A 20348-nucleotide genomic window follows, 5' to 3' on the forward strand; every position below is an offset into this window, starting at 1 on the left:
GCCCGCATACCGCAAAAAAAAAAAAAAAAAAAAAAATGCCCATGAAACACTATAAAAACTTTAATGCTAAAAATCAAGCAGCTGTACCAACTTTTCTTTTTTTAGCCAAATTGTTCAAATTTATTTTTTGAACACCTGAAAATTACTTCTGTACTAATAGAGTTTCTTTTTGTGCTTTTAAAAAATGATTCTAGTTAATACAGGTTATTTTTATCCCTTCTTGGCACTGATACAAATGAATTATCAGTGTTTACAACTTTTAAAGTAAGGTACAACTACTTCTAATAGCTACCCAAAAAATTTCTTAGTGGGACAGTGTGATTAAGCTGATACAGAAACTTGAGCCCTCAAATAAAGGCAGCACAGAACTGGTGGACTTTGCTATCAGTAAATAATTTCATACCTCAGTAATAACTTATGACAATCTAAATTATAATTTCTTTTCATAAAATGTGTTGAAGTAAAAATGGAAATTCTAAACTCCAAACTTTCCCCATTTGGCATACATTTTAAGACCTAAAAAAATTTGAAGCCACACTCAATATTAAGCAATTTTACTTTATTCTTAAATATAATTTTGCATTTGAGAATGCTGTGATAGCACAACGAAGTATATGAGTATCAACTTGGAATGACAAATTGGAGAAAATCACTTGCGTACATTCAACAAAGAAATCTTATAACTCCTCCCATGCCTATAGGGCATTCAACTATTTCTAGGCTTTTACTAAGTTTGTGGTAAGTTTTCAACCACATTGTGGCTATCAACCCAAAGTAGGGGAGAGGACCCTCAAGATTTCTTGGTTTTCTCAATGAGAAAGAATACTGGATAACTAAACTCATTAAAATGTGCATACTATAACTAGGGTTTGAGCAAGTATCTGAAGAATTTATAATTTGTGTATGAGCTTTAGTGCAAGGATGGTAATACCCCTTTTGGCTGTTAAGAATTTACAGAGTTTAATAACCAGTCTTTGGTTGTCTTTTAGATAAGGTGAACTTGCTAGACAGGTGAGGATACTTAATATAAAAAAAATCATCATTCTTTAAGAGTAGACAATACTTGCTTTTATGAACTACAGAAATTCCCATTGTTTGGCATAACTTCATGACTACTATATATACTTAGAATTCATTCTCTCTCATTTGCTACATCTGCCTATATAAAATATCACAAGTATCTGAGATGCATAATTCAATTATTTTACTTTACTAAAACAGTTTTAATACTCTTAAATGTTGTCATAACACCTAATTATATTGTTCTACATGCCTAATTTCATCATAAAGAAATTTTCTAGCTAACAAATTAATATTAAAGATCAAAATCTTTGGAAAGTACCATTTCTACCAATTTTCTGATGTTTCTGAATTGATAAACATAAGGATTTATAAAGAATAAAATGTTACTTCAGACAATTTTTGGGAACAGAGACCATTATAATTTATTACAACCTGTTATATGCAGATGGTAGTTCATAAGACAGAAAATCAATCCATTAAATTGCTTAATAAAATGGCACTATGAAGAAAAAAATATATATGAATTCGAGATACAAGGATTTATAGTCATAGGCAAATAATTATTTTTATATTCAGAATGTGATATGTTTAGAATTACAATAACAAATTAGGAAATACGGTTGCACTGCAAACAAGATGTGATAAAGGAAAAGAGCTGGGATTCAATGAGTAGTACGACCTATATACCATCAACATTCAAAAGACTGGCTCTATAAAGCAGAATCTATGATAAATAAAACTTGGATTAATTTAGAAAAATCAGGGACTTCCCTGGTGGTCCCATGGCTAAGACTCTGCGCTCCAAATGCAGGGGGCCTGGGTTCGATCCCTGGTCAGGGAACTAGATCCCACATGCCGCAACTAAGACCCAGCACAGCCAAATAAAATAAATAAATATTAAAAAAAAAGAAAAATCAGAACTATGTGTACTTGATACATTAAGTACTCATTATTAATTGACTTTCTCTTTCAATCTTAAGACAGATTCGAATTTGTCATTTATGTTCTCAGCTACTGTGTTGTATAAGTCTCTAGGTATATAGTGTATTCAAATGCAGCAACCACATGTCAGGTGCTCAATAATTAGTTGTTGAATAAATAAATGAATATTCTCTCCAATCAGATTACTGCCCAGCTACAAGAATCACAGCAAATCCTCCTCCACACAAGCTGGCGTGGACAATATCTACCTTAATAACGGCCAAATGATGATGAGGCCAGACCTGATCTAGGAGGGGAGATTTTTGAGCTAGAGGAAAATAAAGGAGATGAAAAAAAGCGGGGGGAATGGAGCAAGAATAACAACAACAACAACAATAACAAAAAAAGAGGTAAACAACACTAAGTTGCAATTTCAGCTATGGTCAAATATAGAGGTTACAAATGGCAATCAAGGCCATATTTAGGAAGAAAGGAGCAAAGGTAAACAGAATATATATGACAAATGGGAAGACAATTAGAAAAAACTAACAAGATAACTTTGTTAGGGAAGATTCTGGGCATTCAGGTTTTAAAAAGATGCATACAAATGAAAGAAAAAAATAATCGTGAGTAGACTATCCTTGGGATTAATTTTTAAGTGAATGGAAACAGATTTATAGCTTACATTGGAAAATTATGACAGGGAGAATTCTTATAACTAACTGGAAGAATATTTTCACTTTTGTAAAAGTTAATTTAGCAAAACGATTTGGACTCTCCCATACATTGGCATTTGCTAGATTTTCTTCTTTATTTTAAACAGTGACAAGAATATAATGTTTAAGACTCTTGAAAGTCCTACCTTATATGGGCTAATTAGTCTTCTTTTAATATCCAGTCTATAGCTTCTGTATTGTTCAGCATCACTCATGTCAGTTACCAGTAGTCGAAGAATTTCATAAACCCGTCTGGCATGTTGCTAATAAACCAAACAAAAGAAAAATATGAACATTTCAAATTACAAAATAGTAACACTTTCCCAAAAGAACACAGCATATATTGAATATCTGTCATAGGCCAGAAATTGTGCTAGGTGCCAGACAAAAAGCAATAAAAGATATATAATCTCTGTCCTCAAGGAGCTAGCAGTCTAGTGGGTAACACAAATGACTAAGGTATGGTTAATTTAATGATAGAAATATGCATAGGATATTATGGTAGCACAGCCTGGGAATGGGGGAAATGTTAGAAGAGGATTCCTGGGGGAATAAAACCTGAGTGAATCTTAAAGGAACGGGAGCATGCTATACTTGAAAGAGGCGAGGGCACTATGTGTGTGTGCATGTCGCATGCACACACATGCAGAAGCAGTTTGACACTGCTCGAGCACAAACAAAAAAAACGCGAGGAGTAGCAGCAGAGTGAGGGTGGAGCAAGAGCACTGAGCCTTACATACTGGGTTAAAGAGCTGCGTTTTATCTAGTTGGTAACAGGTTTGAGTTTTAAATAAAGCATTTTCTCAGCTACATAAAAATGGTAGCAAAAGAAGGGGAGGGAGACCAATTAGGAAGCTCAGTTATTAAATCAGGCAAAAAATGATGAGGTGGCGCAGTGGTTGAGAATCCGCCTGCCAATGCAGGGGACACGGGTTCGAGCCCTGGTCCGGGAAGATTCCACACGCCGCGGAGCAACTAAGCCTGTGCGCCACAACTACTGAGCCTGCGCTCTAGAGCTCGCGAGCCACAACTACTGAAGCCCGCGTATCTAGAGCCCGTGCTCCGCAACAAGAGAAGCCACCGCAATGAGAAGCCCGTCAACTAGAGAGAAGCCCACATGCAGCAATGAAGACCCAATACAGCCAAAAAAAAAAAAAAAAAAAAAAGACAAGGGCATGAACTGAGATAGCACAAATAAGAATACTAAGGGACCAAGGATTCTAGAAATATAGAAGAGTTAAGACTGGCTGTGGAGGAGGGTATGGAATAACAGTTTTCAGAGTAGGAGAGATTTAGGAGGCAGCAGAACATATAAATCTGAAGAAAATTCTAGTCTAAGGGTAAGGATTTAAGCAATATCAGTATACAGGGCAAGAGTTTAAACCATAAGACTAGTTAATGGTTAAGATCACCCAAGGAAAACATACACAGTGAAGACAGGGGAGAGGTCAGAACCCTGTAGTATAGTGACAGTTAAGGAGCAGACAAAAAACAGAGAAAAACAGTCAAAGAAATATGAGAAGAATCAGGAAGTTTGGGTAACACTGAAGCCAAAGGAGTAGGCCTACAGTTCTCCTATTTCTGTCATTTCACTTACCTATTTATTGGGAGTGGGGAAGAGGTCAGGTATACAGAAGTTGAGAAGATAACATTGAACTTTCTGGAAGAAACACTTGAGCTGAGCCTGAAAAAATGAGTACTACCTGGCCAAGCAAAGATGGAGGAACAGGAGAAGGGGAGTATAAGGGCAAAGGGAGCAGCTTATATACAGGGACATAAAAGGAGGAAAGTTGTAGCATAGTTGGGAAATAACAAGAAGTTCAGCAAAGCCAGAGCGTGTGGGAAAGCGGTAGGAAGCTGAGGCTAGCAAGGTAGGCAGGGGCCAAATTATGATGGGATCTGTGTGCCATACTAAGGAGTTTTAATCCCAATAATGTGCTCATATTCTCTTTCTTTTAAAGGCTGAGCTATTAAATAAATTCTCATTAATAAAGGTTTAATACAGTCTGGAAATATAAATTATTTCTAAAATCACATTTTATCTTAAAGCCAGGAAGCCATTAAAGTGTTTTTATGCAGGAGAAGATGGAAAGTTTCAATTTAAATTAAGTTTCTTGTTGAAGGTCAGTGACTAGTAAACTTTTGGTATACAGTTTTGGAGCTCAGGAGGAAAATTTGGATTGAAGATTTACATGAGCTCTTCCAGGTAGAATTAAGTAGAATGAGAAGAAATGAGGACTGGATAAAAAACTCTGGGGAAGAATTATATTTAGGGAGCAGTAGAAGCTAGTAGACAGTATCTCAAAAAAAGATGAGCACAGTGGTTAACTGGAAAACCAGGAACTGTAGTACCTTAGAAGCCAAGGGAGGGGAGGTCAATAGTATCAAGTGCTAGTCCTTTTTTTTTTAAATTTTGTTTATTTTTTTACACAGCAGGTTCTTATTAGTTATCTATTTTGTACATATTAGTGTATATATGTCAATCCCAATCTCCCAATTCATACCACCACCACCACTAATTGCTACTCCTTATTACTGGAATACTCTTCATCCCTCATACGTTTATAATCCAAAACCTACCCATTCTTCAAGGCTTAGATCAAATGCATCCCTTCTATGAAATACTCTGATTTCTTGCTTACATAAATATAACAAATTCCTCTGAACTCCCATATTATTTTTTCTGTACTTAAGATATTTACTACTTTAAAATTCAAACAAACATATATAGAAGTATAAAAAGTGAAAGTTAAGTGTTTTATTCCAACCCTCCTCCCCACCAATACAGTCTCCAGGGGCATTAACTACTTTACCAGTTTAGATAAACATTTTCTTAAAAAGCAAAAATAAGATCCTACTATCCATCTTTGTTCTCCTTGTTACACTTAATATAGCCATGAAATCAATTATCTTTCCATTCTATTAATGAGAAAATTGAAGCACAAGGAGGTAAACTAAATTGCCCTAAGAGCAAGTGGTGAAGCCAAATTTGACCCCAGGCAATTTGGCTTCAGGGCCTGTATTCTTAATGTATTTGCAATGTTTAAATTACATATGTACTTAAAAAATTTTTTTTTCAAAGTTTGAATGTTTTCCTCCTACAGACTAAAAGTACCTTATTTATTTTGAACTTCTGTTGAGCCTCTATTGCCATATCTTCACTGAATCCTTGCATTAACTTTTCCCGGGAAAAACAGGGCAAATCTTGACAAAGCTTCACAAGCACAAAGTCTCTTAATTTCACATAGCTTTTGGATGGATCTTCCGCTAAAGAAATAAAGCAGGATAACATTTCCCTTACCTAACATAATTTCTTCATCATTTGCAACCTCAATATACATGCTAAGCTTAGAAAAGGCAAATATTCTTAAAAGAATTATACATATATACAAAAGTTACAACGTGAAAGGATTATTCCTTATAAATCAAACAACAGCAAGCACTATTATCTTTGTCAAATAAAATTATAGATGCAATCCTTTTGCAAATACATACATATTATTTGTGAAATTAGAGCTACTCCTTTTCAAATGTAAAATTTTTGACTGGTTTGTTATCATATATATGTACCTTAGTTTTATTTTCAGTTAAAGCAGCTGTATAAACAAGAGATTCAAGTTTGCATAATCAACTCCAAAAGCAAGTATTTTCTGATACCTAAGGGTTCCAAAGCTCAATTTATAACTCCTTTACTTTAATAAACTTTATAGTCTGCTAGGCTTCTTTCACCCAGTTAAAAAAATTCTTCCTTTTACAAAACAAATCTTTTTTATTTAGAGAATAAAATGAAAATATGATTTTGATTCTTTCTTCATTGCATCTGGATAGCATAGATGTTCCTTTATGTTTGTCTATGTTAGCTACATTAGACTAAGTAGTGGACAAGGAAAATATCAAAACATGATAGGTAGAAAAAATACTGCAGCCAGAGAACATGTGTTTGAGTCCCAGTTCTGTCATTCACAGATGTAGGACTTCAGGCAAATTACCTCACTTCTCTGAGCCCTCATTTTCTGATCTGTAGAAGACTTGAAACAAAGAATGTTAACGTCTGAGCTAGTTCATAGTTCACAAGACAGTTTTGTTACAATATCAATACTCTACAAATTATTCAATGCAATCCCTATCAAAATCCCAGCTGGCTTTTTTTGTTGCAGAAATTAACAAGCTCATCTTAAAACTGATATGGAGATGCAAGGAACTCAGAATAGCCAAAACAACCTTGAAAAAGAACAGAAGTTAGAGGACTCAGATTTCCTGATTTCAAAACTTACTACAAAGCTACAGTAATGAAGACAGTGTGGTACTGACATAGGATGGACATGTAGATCAGTGGAACTGAGTTGAGAGTTTAAAATAAACCCATACATTTATGACCCATTAATTTTTGAGAAGGGTGCCTAGACAATTCAATGAGAGAAAGAATAGTCTTTTAACAAATGGCACTTGGACAACTGGATCTCCACAGCAAAAAGAATGAAGTTGGTTGGATCCCTTTTCCTCACACAATACACAAAAATTAACTCAAAACGGATCATAGACCTAAGTGTAAGAGGTAAAACTACAAAGAGGAAAACATAGGAGTAAATCTTCATGACTTTTGGTTAGGCAATGGTTTCTTAGACAACAAACCAAAAGCACAAGCAACTAAAGAAAAAGTAGATAAATAGGACTATATCAAAATTTATAACTTTTGGGACTTCCCTGGTGGCACAGTGGTTAAGAATCCGCCTGCCAGTGCAGGGGACACGGGTTCGAGCCCTGGTCCAGGGAGGTCCCACATGCCACGGAGCAACTAAGCCAGTGCGCCACAATTACTGAGCCTGCACTCTAGAGCCCATGAGCCACTACTACTGAGCCTGCGAGCCACAACTACTGAAGCCCGCATGCCTAGAGCCTGTGCTCTGCAACAAGAGAAGCCACCGCAATGAAAAGCCCATGCACCACAACAAACAGTAGCCCACGCTTGCCACAACTAGAGAAACCCCGCACAGAGCAACGAAGACCCAGCGCAGCCAAATTAATTAATTAATTAATTAAATTTTAAAAAATTGTACACTTTAAATAAGTGGATTGTATGACATGTTAACTATATCTCAATAAAGCTGTTTATAAAAGCGTCTGAGCTAAGGGTAATGTTTTATGATTGAGTCATTTATTCATTCAATCCATATGTACTTAAATACCATCTTTATGCTTCTATGCAGCACTTCATATACATGTAATTATTAGGTAAACATTATATGACCGTGGCTTTAAGGTGGTAAAGTGAAATTCTGTCATGGCATCAGTTTGTTATGAAATTATGATCTATCAGGAATGTACATATAATAAAATCAACAGTAAACAAAATAACAAATGCAGATCTACAAAGAAAATCACCAAATAAACATAAGATTGTAATGTAATTAGTTACTTTATCTCATTCTTCAGTCTTTTCCATATTAATCTGGTCACACCATGGAGTTATACAAGCCACCCAGAAATCTGAAGGACATTCTGATTCCTCTCCTATGTGATGCCACCAGTGTTTTTTTCAGCAACTACAATAACCTCCTCACTTGTACTCCGCAGCTTTATAAAATGTAAAGTGGACTGACATAAACCTAAATTAAAACCATTCAAGTGTACCAACATAACTGTAATCTGTGTCTCAAAAAGAAAGATGAGAGAAAGAGACAGAAAGAATAGTTGAAGAAATAATGGCCAAATGCTTCCTAAATTTGATGAAAAACCTTTATCTATACATCCAGGAAGCTCAACAAACTTCAACTACGAAAAACACAAAGAGATCCACATCTAAATACATTATAATCAAACTGTCAAAAGCTAGAGACAAACAGAAAATCTTGAAAGCCGCAAGAGGAAACAACTCATCAGAAACCATGGAGGCCACAAATCAGTGGGGTGATATATTCCAAGTATTGAAAGAAAAATACTGTCAGTCAAGATTTCTATATCCAGCAAAATTATCCTTCTAAATGGAAGTGAAATAAGGACATTCCCAGAAAAGCAGACTGAAGAAATGTGTTGCTAGCAGACCTGCCTTTCAAGAAATACTGAGGAAGTTCTTTAGGCTAAAGAAACATGGTACCTCAAGTCCACAAGAAGAAATTGAGAACACCAATAGTTATGAAGATAAATATAAAAACTGGAATAAATATTTTTTTTTCTCTCAACTGGTTTAAAGGACAATTACATGAAAAAATAATTATAAAACCAATGTTTGGCTTACAAGATATAAAGAGGCAATATCAATTTACGTAACAATAATAGCACAAAGGAGGGGAGAGAGAATAACTGTGATGGAGCAATTCATTTTACTGAAATTAAATATTAATCTGAATAGACTGTTATAAATTAAGATGCATATTGTAATCCCCAGAGCAACCATTAAGCAAATAACTAAAAAAAAAAACTTCAATAAAAATGAATAACAAAAGGGAAAAAAAGAAAACAAATAGCAAAGTGGCAGGCATAATTTCAACCATAGCAATAATTACATTAAGTGTAAACATATTAAACACTCCTATCAAAAGGCAGAGATTGTTAGACTGAATAAAAAAGGATCCAACTATATGCTATCTTCAAGAGAAACATCATAGATTCAAAGACAGGCTGAAAGTCAAGGATGAAAAAAGATATACCATGCAAACAATATGAGGTCTGGAGTGACCATATTAGTATCAGGCAAAATAGAGTTTAAGACATTACCCACCCCACCCCACCCCCACACAAATTAGGAAAAAATAGTTTAAGACAAAAAGATTACAGGAGAAAAAAGGGCACATTTTATCACAAGTTAACTCATAAAGACAACATTAAAATTATAAACATATACACAACTAATAAGAAAACCCCAAAATACATGAAATAAAAGCTAACAGAATTAAAGGGAGAAACAGACAATTCAACAAAAATAGCTGGAAATGTCAACACTATCCTCTCAATAATGGATAGAACAGCTTGAACAGCTCTATCAACCAACTTGAACTGATACTTATATAACATTCCACCTAACAAGAGCAGAATACACACTCTTTTCAAGTACATGTGCAACGTTCACCAGGATAGACTATATGTTGGGCAAAGGGTCTATAAACTATGGCGCAGTGGTCAAATCTCATCCATGGCCTGCTTTTGTATGACATGTAAACTAAGACTGGTTTCTAAATGGTTGTAAAAAACACAAAAAAAACAAAAAACCAGTAAGACTGTGCAACAGAGAATTTATGTGGCTTGCAAAGCATAAAATATTTACTACCTAGTCCTTTAAAGAAAAAGTCTGTGGCCCCTACGTAGGCCATAAAACAAAACTCAATACATGAAAAATAACTGAAGTCATACAAAGCATGTTCTCTGACAATAATGGAATTAAATTAGGTATCAACAACAGAAGGAAATATGGGAATCCACAATATTTGGAAATTAAACAACATGTTTCCAAACAACCCATGGGTCAAAATGAAATCACAACGGAAATTAGAAGATATTTTGAACTGAATGAAATGAAAGCACAATTTATGAAAATTTATGTGATCAGTAAAAGCAGTACTTGTATTTATATATAAATATATATTTAAGTATTATTTAAATGTCTATATTAGAAAAGGAGGACATCAAATCAATAACCTAAGTTTCAATCTTCACTAGAAAAAGAACAAATTAAACTCAAAGCAATAAGGATAATGAAAATTAAAGTGGAGATCAACGAAGTAGAAAACAAATAGAAATGTTTATGAAAATATAAGGGATCCTGTATAACAAAACAATTTTGAAAAAGAACACAGAGGACTTTCACTTCCCAATTTCAAAACTTAATATAAAGGTCGAGGCTCTGCTGCCACTGGAGGCAGGATGCCCAGAGGGCAAAAGGGAGACCACAAAGGCTGGGCTAGGCAGTGTTTGAGTCCCAAGGAGACCGACAAAGAGCTCCAAGCTGAAAAGCAGGCGACCAGGGAAGAAGAGGACCAAGGAAAGAAGGTAGAGATGGGGCTGCAGGTGACTCCAGAAAGAAGAAATCTCTAGCCTCAGAAGACAGTGAGGATGAAGCTGACCACCAGCAAAGGTGTAGGAGGGCTCATTAACATCAAGAACCCCAACCAGGTGGCACAGACAATCAGACAGATCACGCAACTAGATCTAGATAGGCCAAAGGAGCTTTCAAGGAGAGAAGATGATGACATTGAGAAGAAAAAGCAGAAGAGCATTACATGAAAATGTATTTAGCGGGGGAAACGGAGCAGTCCAAGGCCACCTTGCCTGGCTGGTGATCGATCATTCAGAAAGAGCAGAAAGCAAGAGGGGCAGGAGGTTGCTAGGAAGAAAGAGGAAAGGAAAACAAATGATAATGCAACTCTGTCAGGAAATGAATGCAGTTGCTCACCCTGAACAAGTAAGCATGGCTTGTAGGAAGAAACACCAGGCAACTGGGTCCCACTGCCAGGACCTCTGCCCTGTCTTGCCCGCCCTACACCCTGGCACCACTGTAGTAGCCCCTCACAGCTAGGAGCCTCTCACTGCATGGGGCTTCCTCTTCATTATCTTACATGTAAAATCATTTGGGGGAAAAGGAGGACTGTGCTTCGGTGAGGGAACAGCTGCTACCTTTGAGACAAAAAATGAAGACTCTATTTCTTCTGGAACCATTTGAATGTTTTTGTTGCTTTTAGAATCTGGAACCTTTTTGGGACGGGCGTTGTGTGTCTGAGAGGTGGGGTAAGAAGAGTTTCCACTGGTCACATAGATTGCACCTCCGGGGTGGCTGTACCAGGGTCAGCTGCTGATGAGTTTGCGACAACCAGCCCTAGTCTGTGTCGTCTGGGTGCTCACTCAGAGAGGGACTATCTTCTGGGAGCCTGTGCCTCTGGGTCCCTGAGGGTCATGGCTCGTCCCAGGCCAGGTCCCTCTGACTGAGGCCTCTCCTCTCTGCTCCATTCCCACCCACCTGGCCAGGGCCAGTACCCATTTCTAACTCTACTCATCAATCATTTGAAGAAACGTCTGTTTATTCTACAGCAACCAGGCTGAACATGCTCCACAAATTCAACTTACATATTTAACAGGTTAAACTTGACATTATCATTAAGGCAAAACATACACACACGAAAAAAACTCATATATAAAGCTACAATAAAAAATCAAGACAGCATTCTGAATAAACAGCCTCTGTTTCTTCAAAAAAGAAAAAAAATCAAGACGGTATGGTACTGGTAGAAGGATAGACATAGATCATTAAAGAGTCCAGAAATAAATCTTTACATTTATGGGCAACTGATTTTCAACAAACATACGAAGGCAATTCAATAAGGGAAAGGATAGCCTTTTTAACAAACTGCTGGGAAAACTGGATGGCCATATGTAAAGAAGATTAATTTAGAAACTTACCTCACATAATGCACAAAAATTACCTCAAAATGGATCACAAACCTCAATACAAGAGACTGGGGATGGGGACTGACTGCAAATGGACAGGAGGGAATCTTTTTACGGTGACAGAAATATTCTAAAACAGGTTGTAAAACTAGGCAAGTGTACTAAGAATACTGAACTGTACACTTAAAATGCATGAATTTAATGCTATGTATATCATACCTCAATAAAGCTGCTTTAATTAAATCTCTACTAAGTGACAAACTCTTAAGCAAGCATCTCTTTAAAAAAAATGTTTTTAAGTGCTAATAGTGAGGCACATGCTTATTCAATATCAGTTTTTCTGGGGCTTCCCTGGTGGCGCAGTGGTTGAGAGTGCGCCTGCCGATGCAGGGGACACGGGTTCGTGCCCCGGTCTCGGAGGATCCCACATGCCGCGGAGCGGCTGGGCCCGTGAGCCATGGCCGCTGAGCCTGCACATCCGGAGCCTGTGCTCCGCAACGGGAGAGGCCACAACAGTGAGAGGCCCGCGTACCGGGAAAAAAAAAAAAAAAATCAGTTTTTCCAAGTCCACCTCTTCTTGAACTGGTTTAGAAAAAATAACTGTGCTGCTAATATCAGTTTAAAATAAAATTTCGTATGAGTGAAAGCTTAAGTAACTTAAGTAACTTATATACCCCCAGAATTTTAGGAAAAAACACATCAAAGGTAAAAGAATTACAGTTGAGAAAAATCTAAAAAATCTCACTCCACAGTCTTATCTGAAATTTTCACATATACTAAAAAACTGTGCAAAAAAATTTCCACTTAGCTTTAAATAAGCCATTATAGACTAACAATATTTTGTTTGCAGCTTAATATAAGGGGCCAAGTCACCACTCAGTCTTCCAGCACTTTAACTAAAGGTGTCAGCCTGAAAATGAACCTAAAATGGTAACACCCATTAATCTGTGACATCCTTCACAGATGAGTGACGCATTTAAAAGATGAAATTTGCTTGGATATAAATCTATAGTGATACGTGGGATCAAAACTTGAGTTTTTTCCCAAGTTAAATACATCATCTACCAACATAAATGCTCTTCTATCATTAAAAAAAACCCTTCATATTATAAAAAATTTATAGATAACACTCTAAAAAGCCATGTAACATATTCCAGTACTACAAGGAACGTTTAAAGGACAGATATAATTAGCTCTTAATATACAACTAATAGATTAATAATAGTGAGATATATTCTAGCCCAAGATCAATTTCTATTGCCAAATGCAACTCTCTTCATAATTCTGGAAGAAACAAATCACCAATTCTATATGTAAGGTCATACAACCGATATGTATTCAAACGCTGTATATCTTATGAATACTGACATCCTCAAAAGGAAGATGGCACATGATATAAAGAACTGTTTTCCAGTATTTTACTTTAAGTGCTTAAAAAAGGGAATTCCCTGGCAATCCAGTGGTTAGGACTCGGCTCTCTCACTGCCAGGGCCCGGGTTCGATCCCTGATTGGGGAACTAAGATCCTGCAACCCGAGAGGCGTGGCCAAAATAAAAAAGTGCTAAAAAAAAAAAAATGGGTGGCAATTACACCACAACACCTATCTATCCTGTAACATAGGCCATTGCTGGTTAAGTTTTAATTTTTACTATATCTGGCTATATGTCAAGTAAGCAAAAGGCCATCTCAATATAAAGAATATCCTGGATTGCAAAGGGAAATTCAGAGCCTGATAAAGATCCAAAAAGTTTAAAAAATATACAAACTAATGGCGCTATAGGCAACTAAAACAACCAAAGAGTGGAAAATTCTGTACTTTTCTTTTTTTAAAGGACTGGGTATGGAAATTGAGGAGAAATATCTTAGAACAGCTGATAAGGCATATTTAGTAATTTATAATGCTAAGAAATGTTAACACTGAAAATAAAGGCCAATACCCAGTTTTCAAATTCACAAGTCCGTTAGCATGTTTAGCATTTTCTCTTTAGAGACTTCAGTTTGCAATGAATAAAGGCTACCATTATTGATGACTCTTCACTGAGATTTAAGAAATAAAATTCTTTATCTGCTAATTGGTGCTAAGTATCAAGGACTTTATTGGTTGGAGTAGACAGAAGAAAGTGGTTAAGAGGCTTCACAGAAACAACCCCTGCTGGCACATTACCCACTAGAAAAGACAAAGACTACTTATGTGAACTCTTAAGTCTCTAGATTAAAATCACCAAAAAAAGTCCCTTCATGTAGTACCAAGTCCAAGCTCTATAAGTAAACAGAAGCTAAACAATTTTGAGCTTAGCTAAAAAGAAGTGTTATTGTTTGTATTATGTTTCTATAATTTTGCAAGTCACTAAGCTAGTGAAGGTGTCACTTAAATAATTTATAAATTTTGATATAAACTAACTTTAGTAATTACTTCTGTATCTCCCAAGTTTCCAAATCATTTAACAGTAGCAGTAAAGTTAGATGAAAAGATACATCAATTTTATAAACTGTCTGCCAAATAAACTGAACAAATAAGTCATACCACACTTGCAACATATATATGCCTAAGATTTCCCATTATATATTCAATTCATTATCCTCAATTTGTTCAATTAATGAGAACCTCATACTCAGAGATGCAATCCAATCCCACAAAGGCTTATGATTTAAAATGTAACCTTAAGCCATTTTTAAACAGTTCCAAAAAGACCTCAGGAGACTGCTGCTATTTAAAATAAAATAGTTATTTCTGACAAAACCAAAATTAGTAAAGAGGAGATTTTTTAGAAAGGCTCTTTCAACAACAAATCAAAATTTACATACCTGTAATATCAAGAACAGAAGGAGATGCAATGTAGTATCTATGAACTGTTTCAAGAAGTTGAGCACCATGGCCTTGACCTTGAAATGGAGTCAATATCAGCATCTGACTATAGTAAAGAAATTATATTAAAATATCACAACATGACTGGTTTACAAATTGCAAGTCACTATAGTAATATAAACACTTTAAAGTTTGTGTGATTTTTTTTTTCAATCCACCTTCAAGAATTCCAAAAATTATTGAGATACTCAAAACTGTAAACATTCAATCTTCCACGCTGTTTCAAAGGGAACAATGAAATAAATCAGTACATAGCCAATGAATAATGGTGATTTTTTTAAAACAAATCAACACTATTATAAAAAGTATTGGAAACTTCAGCAGTTCCTTCTTCTGAAATAAAAGACAAGGCACGTGTTATACTGCCAATTACCTTACACGTGGCCGGGTTTTGTCTGGGTACACATAGTAATTATAGACTGTCATGTAGCCTACGGTCGCAAAGAGTGTAGCTCCGTCCTTATTATACTTCTCAAATCTGCAGATAAAACAGAAAGCCAAGCAGGTCAATTACAGTCGCGCTCCCATGCAGTGTCCATTTTCTTTTCCATTCTCTGACTGAATTTTCAGTGTCAGCAAGCTACTCTGTGAGGGCCCAATGGGTACACCTGCTATGTTCTGAATATACAATTCACTTAATTGGTGTGCAGCAACTTGGATAAATCAGACCTCTTTACATCACTTCAGTGCACTTGCCTATTATAAAGATGAATAGGTGGCAAGTAAAAGAAAACACAGGCAAAGCTCGTTTTACTGTTTAAGCCTACATTCAGGGCCCTAACGGACAACAGCATTTTATTCAACTCTATTCTCAAGGTCTCCCAAAGCATAATGAAGGAAAACTCAAGCCTCATAAACAATAGATTTTCTTTCCTGGGAAAAATATCATTATACTGTCCTAATAATTGGGCCGCCACAATTAAAATGCTGGCTTTGTGGAGGTAATAAGGTCTACTGTTGCTTTAGAACTGTACTTACACTAGAAAGTAGTGCCATCTTTCATCATCCACGTCAATAAAGCTAGCAGTTTCAATAAACCACATCAAAAAGGTCTGAAGCCTTTCATGATATTCTCGAAAGCCTCTACATGTCATGTCAGCCTAGGGAAAAAGCCAGGAAAAGTCAGGTGAAACTCATCACAGAGGTAAGTGAAAGTCTGTAGAACACAAAACTATTCTGTGGGAAAATGTTTAGAAGTCTCAGACTAAGATGTGTACACAGACACACATACAAAACAGATCTTTGTTTTTAATGCTGACAAAGACTTGTTTCCTGAAGTTACAATAAATCACGGAAAAAAACATCAAAACAGGATACAGGTTCCAGGCAAATGAGGTACTTTCACCCAGGGAATATTTAGATTTATCTTTACCTTATAAATCTGAAAGGTAAAGTTTTCTCCTCCTGTTGGACTGAGAACAGAGTATGTATGAAGTAAGGTTCCAAATGGCTTGAAATCAACTTCTTTTTCCAGCAAGGAAATAAAATCATTCGTGTTTGTGCAAAATCCAGGTGGAATGATTTGTCTAATTTTGCCCTCAACATCATCTGCCTAAGGAATGGAGATTAAAGGACACACAAAAATTAATAAATTTGACTTAGTTGAACATGCTTAGTTTTTCTTAGTTTTTCTTCAATTCACTGTTAAACTGAAGGTACAAACACACGGCGAACTGGGAAAGGATGAGTTTCATGTGTACAGGATGCTGCCACAAAAATGTCAGATGAACACAAGTACAACACAAATAAAAAAGAGGAGGTGGGTAGCCTGAAATCAACTACAAGAATGAGGGCAATGCTATAGAAATTTCTAACATCATGTAGAAAATGCTATGTCCCTTCAAGACAATTTAAACTGGCCAAAACAAAAGGCTGCTTATTATTTTACACAGCTGCTTATTATGTTACATGTGTCAAGGAGAGTATATTATCCAAGACATGAAAGGATCACCAGCAGTAGTGAGGTGAGGCTAGGGTCTGACCAAACAAATGGCAACCTCACAATAAGCAAGTAGGTCATAACTCCCTCATACACGAAACTCAAAATTAAGATAACTTAAAAAATATACCCACTTAGGAAATACATAAATTATATGAATGGATATATTATCCACTCATCCTATAATGTGGCACAATTTTTATAGAGTTGGATTTGTGACAGTAAAAAAAGGCAAGCCTGGACAACAAAATTAAACTCAGAGATTAAAATTATCCTTGTTAAATAACCTCAATGAATGTTAAACTATCAGCTGAGCAGACTTCATAATCCTTTACAAAACCCCAAAGACCACTTGATTGAATACATTTACTACTTCTCTTTAACCATGAATATTTGATGAAGTCTTACAATAAAGTATTACTGCTTCTCACCAGGCAATAAAACTTAATGAATTGGTCTCAACTTAACAAAACCTTATCCCTCAATACAGTCCCTAAAAGCCTGACATTACATTCAACAAAATGAGCTTGCATTCTATTTAAACTTTTTCCTGAACAATGAGGCCAGGTTTTTACTTAATGGAGTTTGCCGTGAGTTCAGCTGTAATGTTTGTATTGTATCTATTTCCACAAGGACTGACACAAGAACACTTTGTGTTAACTTACTAAGCAGCTCTTTCATACCGTTTACATGCATGATGGGTATTAGTTCTAAACCAAGACCCTTGCTACTTAGCATTCAAAACAGGGAAATTAAGATGCTTAGGACAAAATACACTACAAAAGGCTAATACAACATGCTACTAATTCCTGTCCTTTCAAACATCTTTTAACTAAGCAGAAGCAATGCACCTGCAGATGAATAGCACTTTATTATCATTCAGTTACATTTTCGGATAGAGAACGAAGGATGGAATTTATCACAAACAAGTTTTATTTTCAATGCTCTGGTACTACCAACATTTATATATAACTTGTTTATAGCTATAAAAAAAAAGCTATTATTTAAAAATATAGCTCTTCGACATTTTGCCCAACAGCTTATTTCTAATATGTGCACCAGTCCTTACAATCCATTCACCCTCAAGATCAAATAAACTGCATTTGACAGAACCACTTTTGCTTATTTTTAAAGTACTATTTGATAAATTATTTTTCCTTGATACTGCTATTTAATGTGAAGAGACCATCTTAAACATATTTTATAGAATTTGTACAAATTCAATAATTACAAGAGGAAAGTGTAATAATAAGGGATAGGTTTAATAGGTCTGTTGTGTGGCAATTAAAATCCAAAGTAGCGATGGGTAAAGTAGTATTAATTCAAGTTTTAAAAAGTCAAGAAACACTACTTTTAAATAAAGAGGTTTACAATCTATCAATTTAAAAGAAAACACTTCAAGGCATGTACAGTGTATATAATTTTAACTTTAAAAACTTTCCCTGTGTCCTGTCTTCTCAACAAGGCATTGCAAAGCACGATCAAATAACTTCACACATCAGGCACCAAATGTACTTCAAAGATTTCTGAGAAACTCTAAGTTTCAAGTAGCAGTTCAGATAGCAGATAAAGCAGCCAAAGATTTGAGCTCAACGAAGCTGAAAGAGAGTTAATGTTTAACTTTCAGCCTTCAGAGGATACCTATTTATTGTAATAAATATCTTCAAATAAATATTTTGCTCTGGGCAAGTTTACACATTAAGAACTTTTACAGGGGAATAAAAGGCCAAGTTTAAAAACAAAGAATCTGTTACATATAACACATTAGAGAAAATGTATATGTATTACATAAAATACGTAACATAAAACCAAACAGCTCTTCAAACCCAGAATTCAGAACTTTGCACCACTAAAGGAAAAATGCCTGCATTTCTCTATTAAATGGATTCTGCTTGAAGAAAAAAAAATCCTGTAACTGTCATGTCTTACAGATCTGTACTCTTTTCTAAAAGAATAAATATATTTTAGTTCAGTTAAATATTCATTTTTCATATTGGATTACTGGCCAGACAATACAATTACCACTAGAGAAAACCCCCATATACTCATTTTCAATTTAATGTAGAATTAAAGATTAACTGAAACCTTTTAGTTCCAATGCTTGTGGCTAAACGTTTAGATTCTGTTTCTGAAGATCCCTGAAAAATTCCCTATCTTCAAGAATATTCTAAACTTTAAGTAAAATTATGTAAAAATACAGTTCTAGAAAGAATAAGAAATTAAGCTGACTAGATCAAGAATCTAGAATACAACCTGATATATTTAATAAGGATATGCCTTACAAATGTTTTCCTAACCCTTGGCAATATCTTTTTAATAAGGAAAGCATAAAAGTAACTCTTCTATTCAGGTCTTCTCTTAGGTGACTCAAGATGAAATATTTTAGATTGTATACTTTCTGACTATGGTCATCTCAATTTCCAATGTTCTGTACTTTGTTACACATGAGATGTTTCCATGAAGCAATTTTTACTATCCTTCATCACTGCATAAAGCAATGTACCTGAGACTAACTGGTAGTCTGCTGTAATACAAATATGTTAACACTTGTACACGTGTACTTATCACATTTGAAAACCAAATTACCTCTTTAGTGTCTTATCTTAAACAGCAGCATTTGTCTAAATTTGTCTGTGGTGCTTTATTTTTGAAATAGCAACTTTAGAGGCATGTTAAATAGTAGTACATGCTATCATTTACTTGGCTGAAGTGGTGAAGACAACATTAACTATAATTCTAAGAATATGCTATAAAACAAGCAAAAAAACTCCATATCTACATAATTTGCTCAAGATATGCTACAAAAACAAGCAGAAACACTCCGTATCTACATAACGTGCTCAATCTTACATTCTCTGACAATATTTAAGCTATAGAAATTTCCATTTTGTTAGAGGAGTAGAGAAAAAGCGTGAATATTTCAACTACTGGAAAAACAAAGGTCGCATTATGTTAATTTATACTGCATTAGTGTTTTGCAACCTAAACTCACAACAAAGTTCCAAGATAAAAATCTAAATACATAATTTTAAAGCTTTTTATGATACTTCATATAAAATTACTCATTAAGAATGCTGACACCATTATCAAAAAAAGAATATAGTGGAATATACTGAAATATTATTAGTCTACCAAAGAGTTATTTTTTTGCTTCCTCAAGATTAAATTTTTATAAGTACACAGGATTTTTCTATTTAAAAAGCCCTAAGGAATCCAGAAAATTTTAAAAATCTGCTCTCATCTACTCTCAAACTCAATCCATATTAATGAGAGACAAGGATAAAACAGATGACTGAAATTCACAGATAATACAAACCTTATCCATGTACTTCAACTTTCTCCAACAAAACTTTCCCTAAAATGTTAGCAGTTAGCAAGACTGAACAATCTTAGTTACACACCCTTCCACTAAAAAGCAATGAAATTACCTCAAGAGAGGGCAGGAGGTATTGATAAAGGCAAAGATCAGGGACAACCATAAGATGACCAAACCATCAGTGTCTGAATA

At 35.3% G+C, this 20348-nt stretch overlaps 2 protein-coding genes and 1 pseudogene across 3 annotated transcripts in view; 2 read left to right on the top strand and 1 right to left on the bottom strand.

The window, feature by feature from the left end:
• Nucleotides 1-20348, top strand: part of SLC25A12 (solute carrier family 25 member 12) — a 180323-nt gene that overhangs the window by 21035 nt on the left and 138940 nt on the right. The window lies entirely within an intron of this gene.
• Nucleotides 1-20348, bottom strand: part of HAT1 (histone acetyltransferase 1) — a 51262-nt gene that overhangs the window by 4813 nt on the left and 26101 nt on the right. For both annotated transcript variants that reach the window (XM_067741534.1, XM_067741535.1), the window contains exons 5-10: nt 16274-16453; nt 15880-16001; nt 15275-15379; nt 14841-14947; nt 5776-5927; nt 2807-2923 (exon numbers count right to left, since the gene is read on the bottom strand). In XM_067741534.1, the coding sequence (XP_067597635.1) occupies nt 2807-2923; nt 5776-5927; nt 14841-14947; nt 15275-15379; nt 15880-16001; nt 16274-16453 (783 nt within the window). The remainder of the gene's footprint in view (nt 1-2806; nt 2924-5775; nt 5928-14840; nt 14948-15274; nt 15380-15879; nt 16002-16273; nt 16454-20348) is intronic.
• Nucleotides 10368-11880, top strand: LOC137226522 (28 kDa heat- and acid-stable phosphoprotein pseudogene; annotated as a pseudogene).

The sequence above is a fragment of the Pseudorca crassidens genome, chromosome 6, assembly GCF_039906515.1.
Source record: "Pseudorca crassidens isolate mPseCra1 chromosome 6, mPseCra1.hap1, whole genome shotgun sequence".
In the NCBI taxonomy this organism is placed as follows: domain Eukaryota; kingdom Metazoa; phylum Chordata; class Mammalia; order Artiodactyla; family Delphinidae; genus Pseudorca; species Pseudorca crassidens.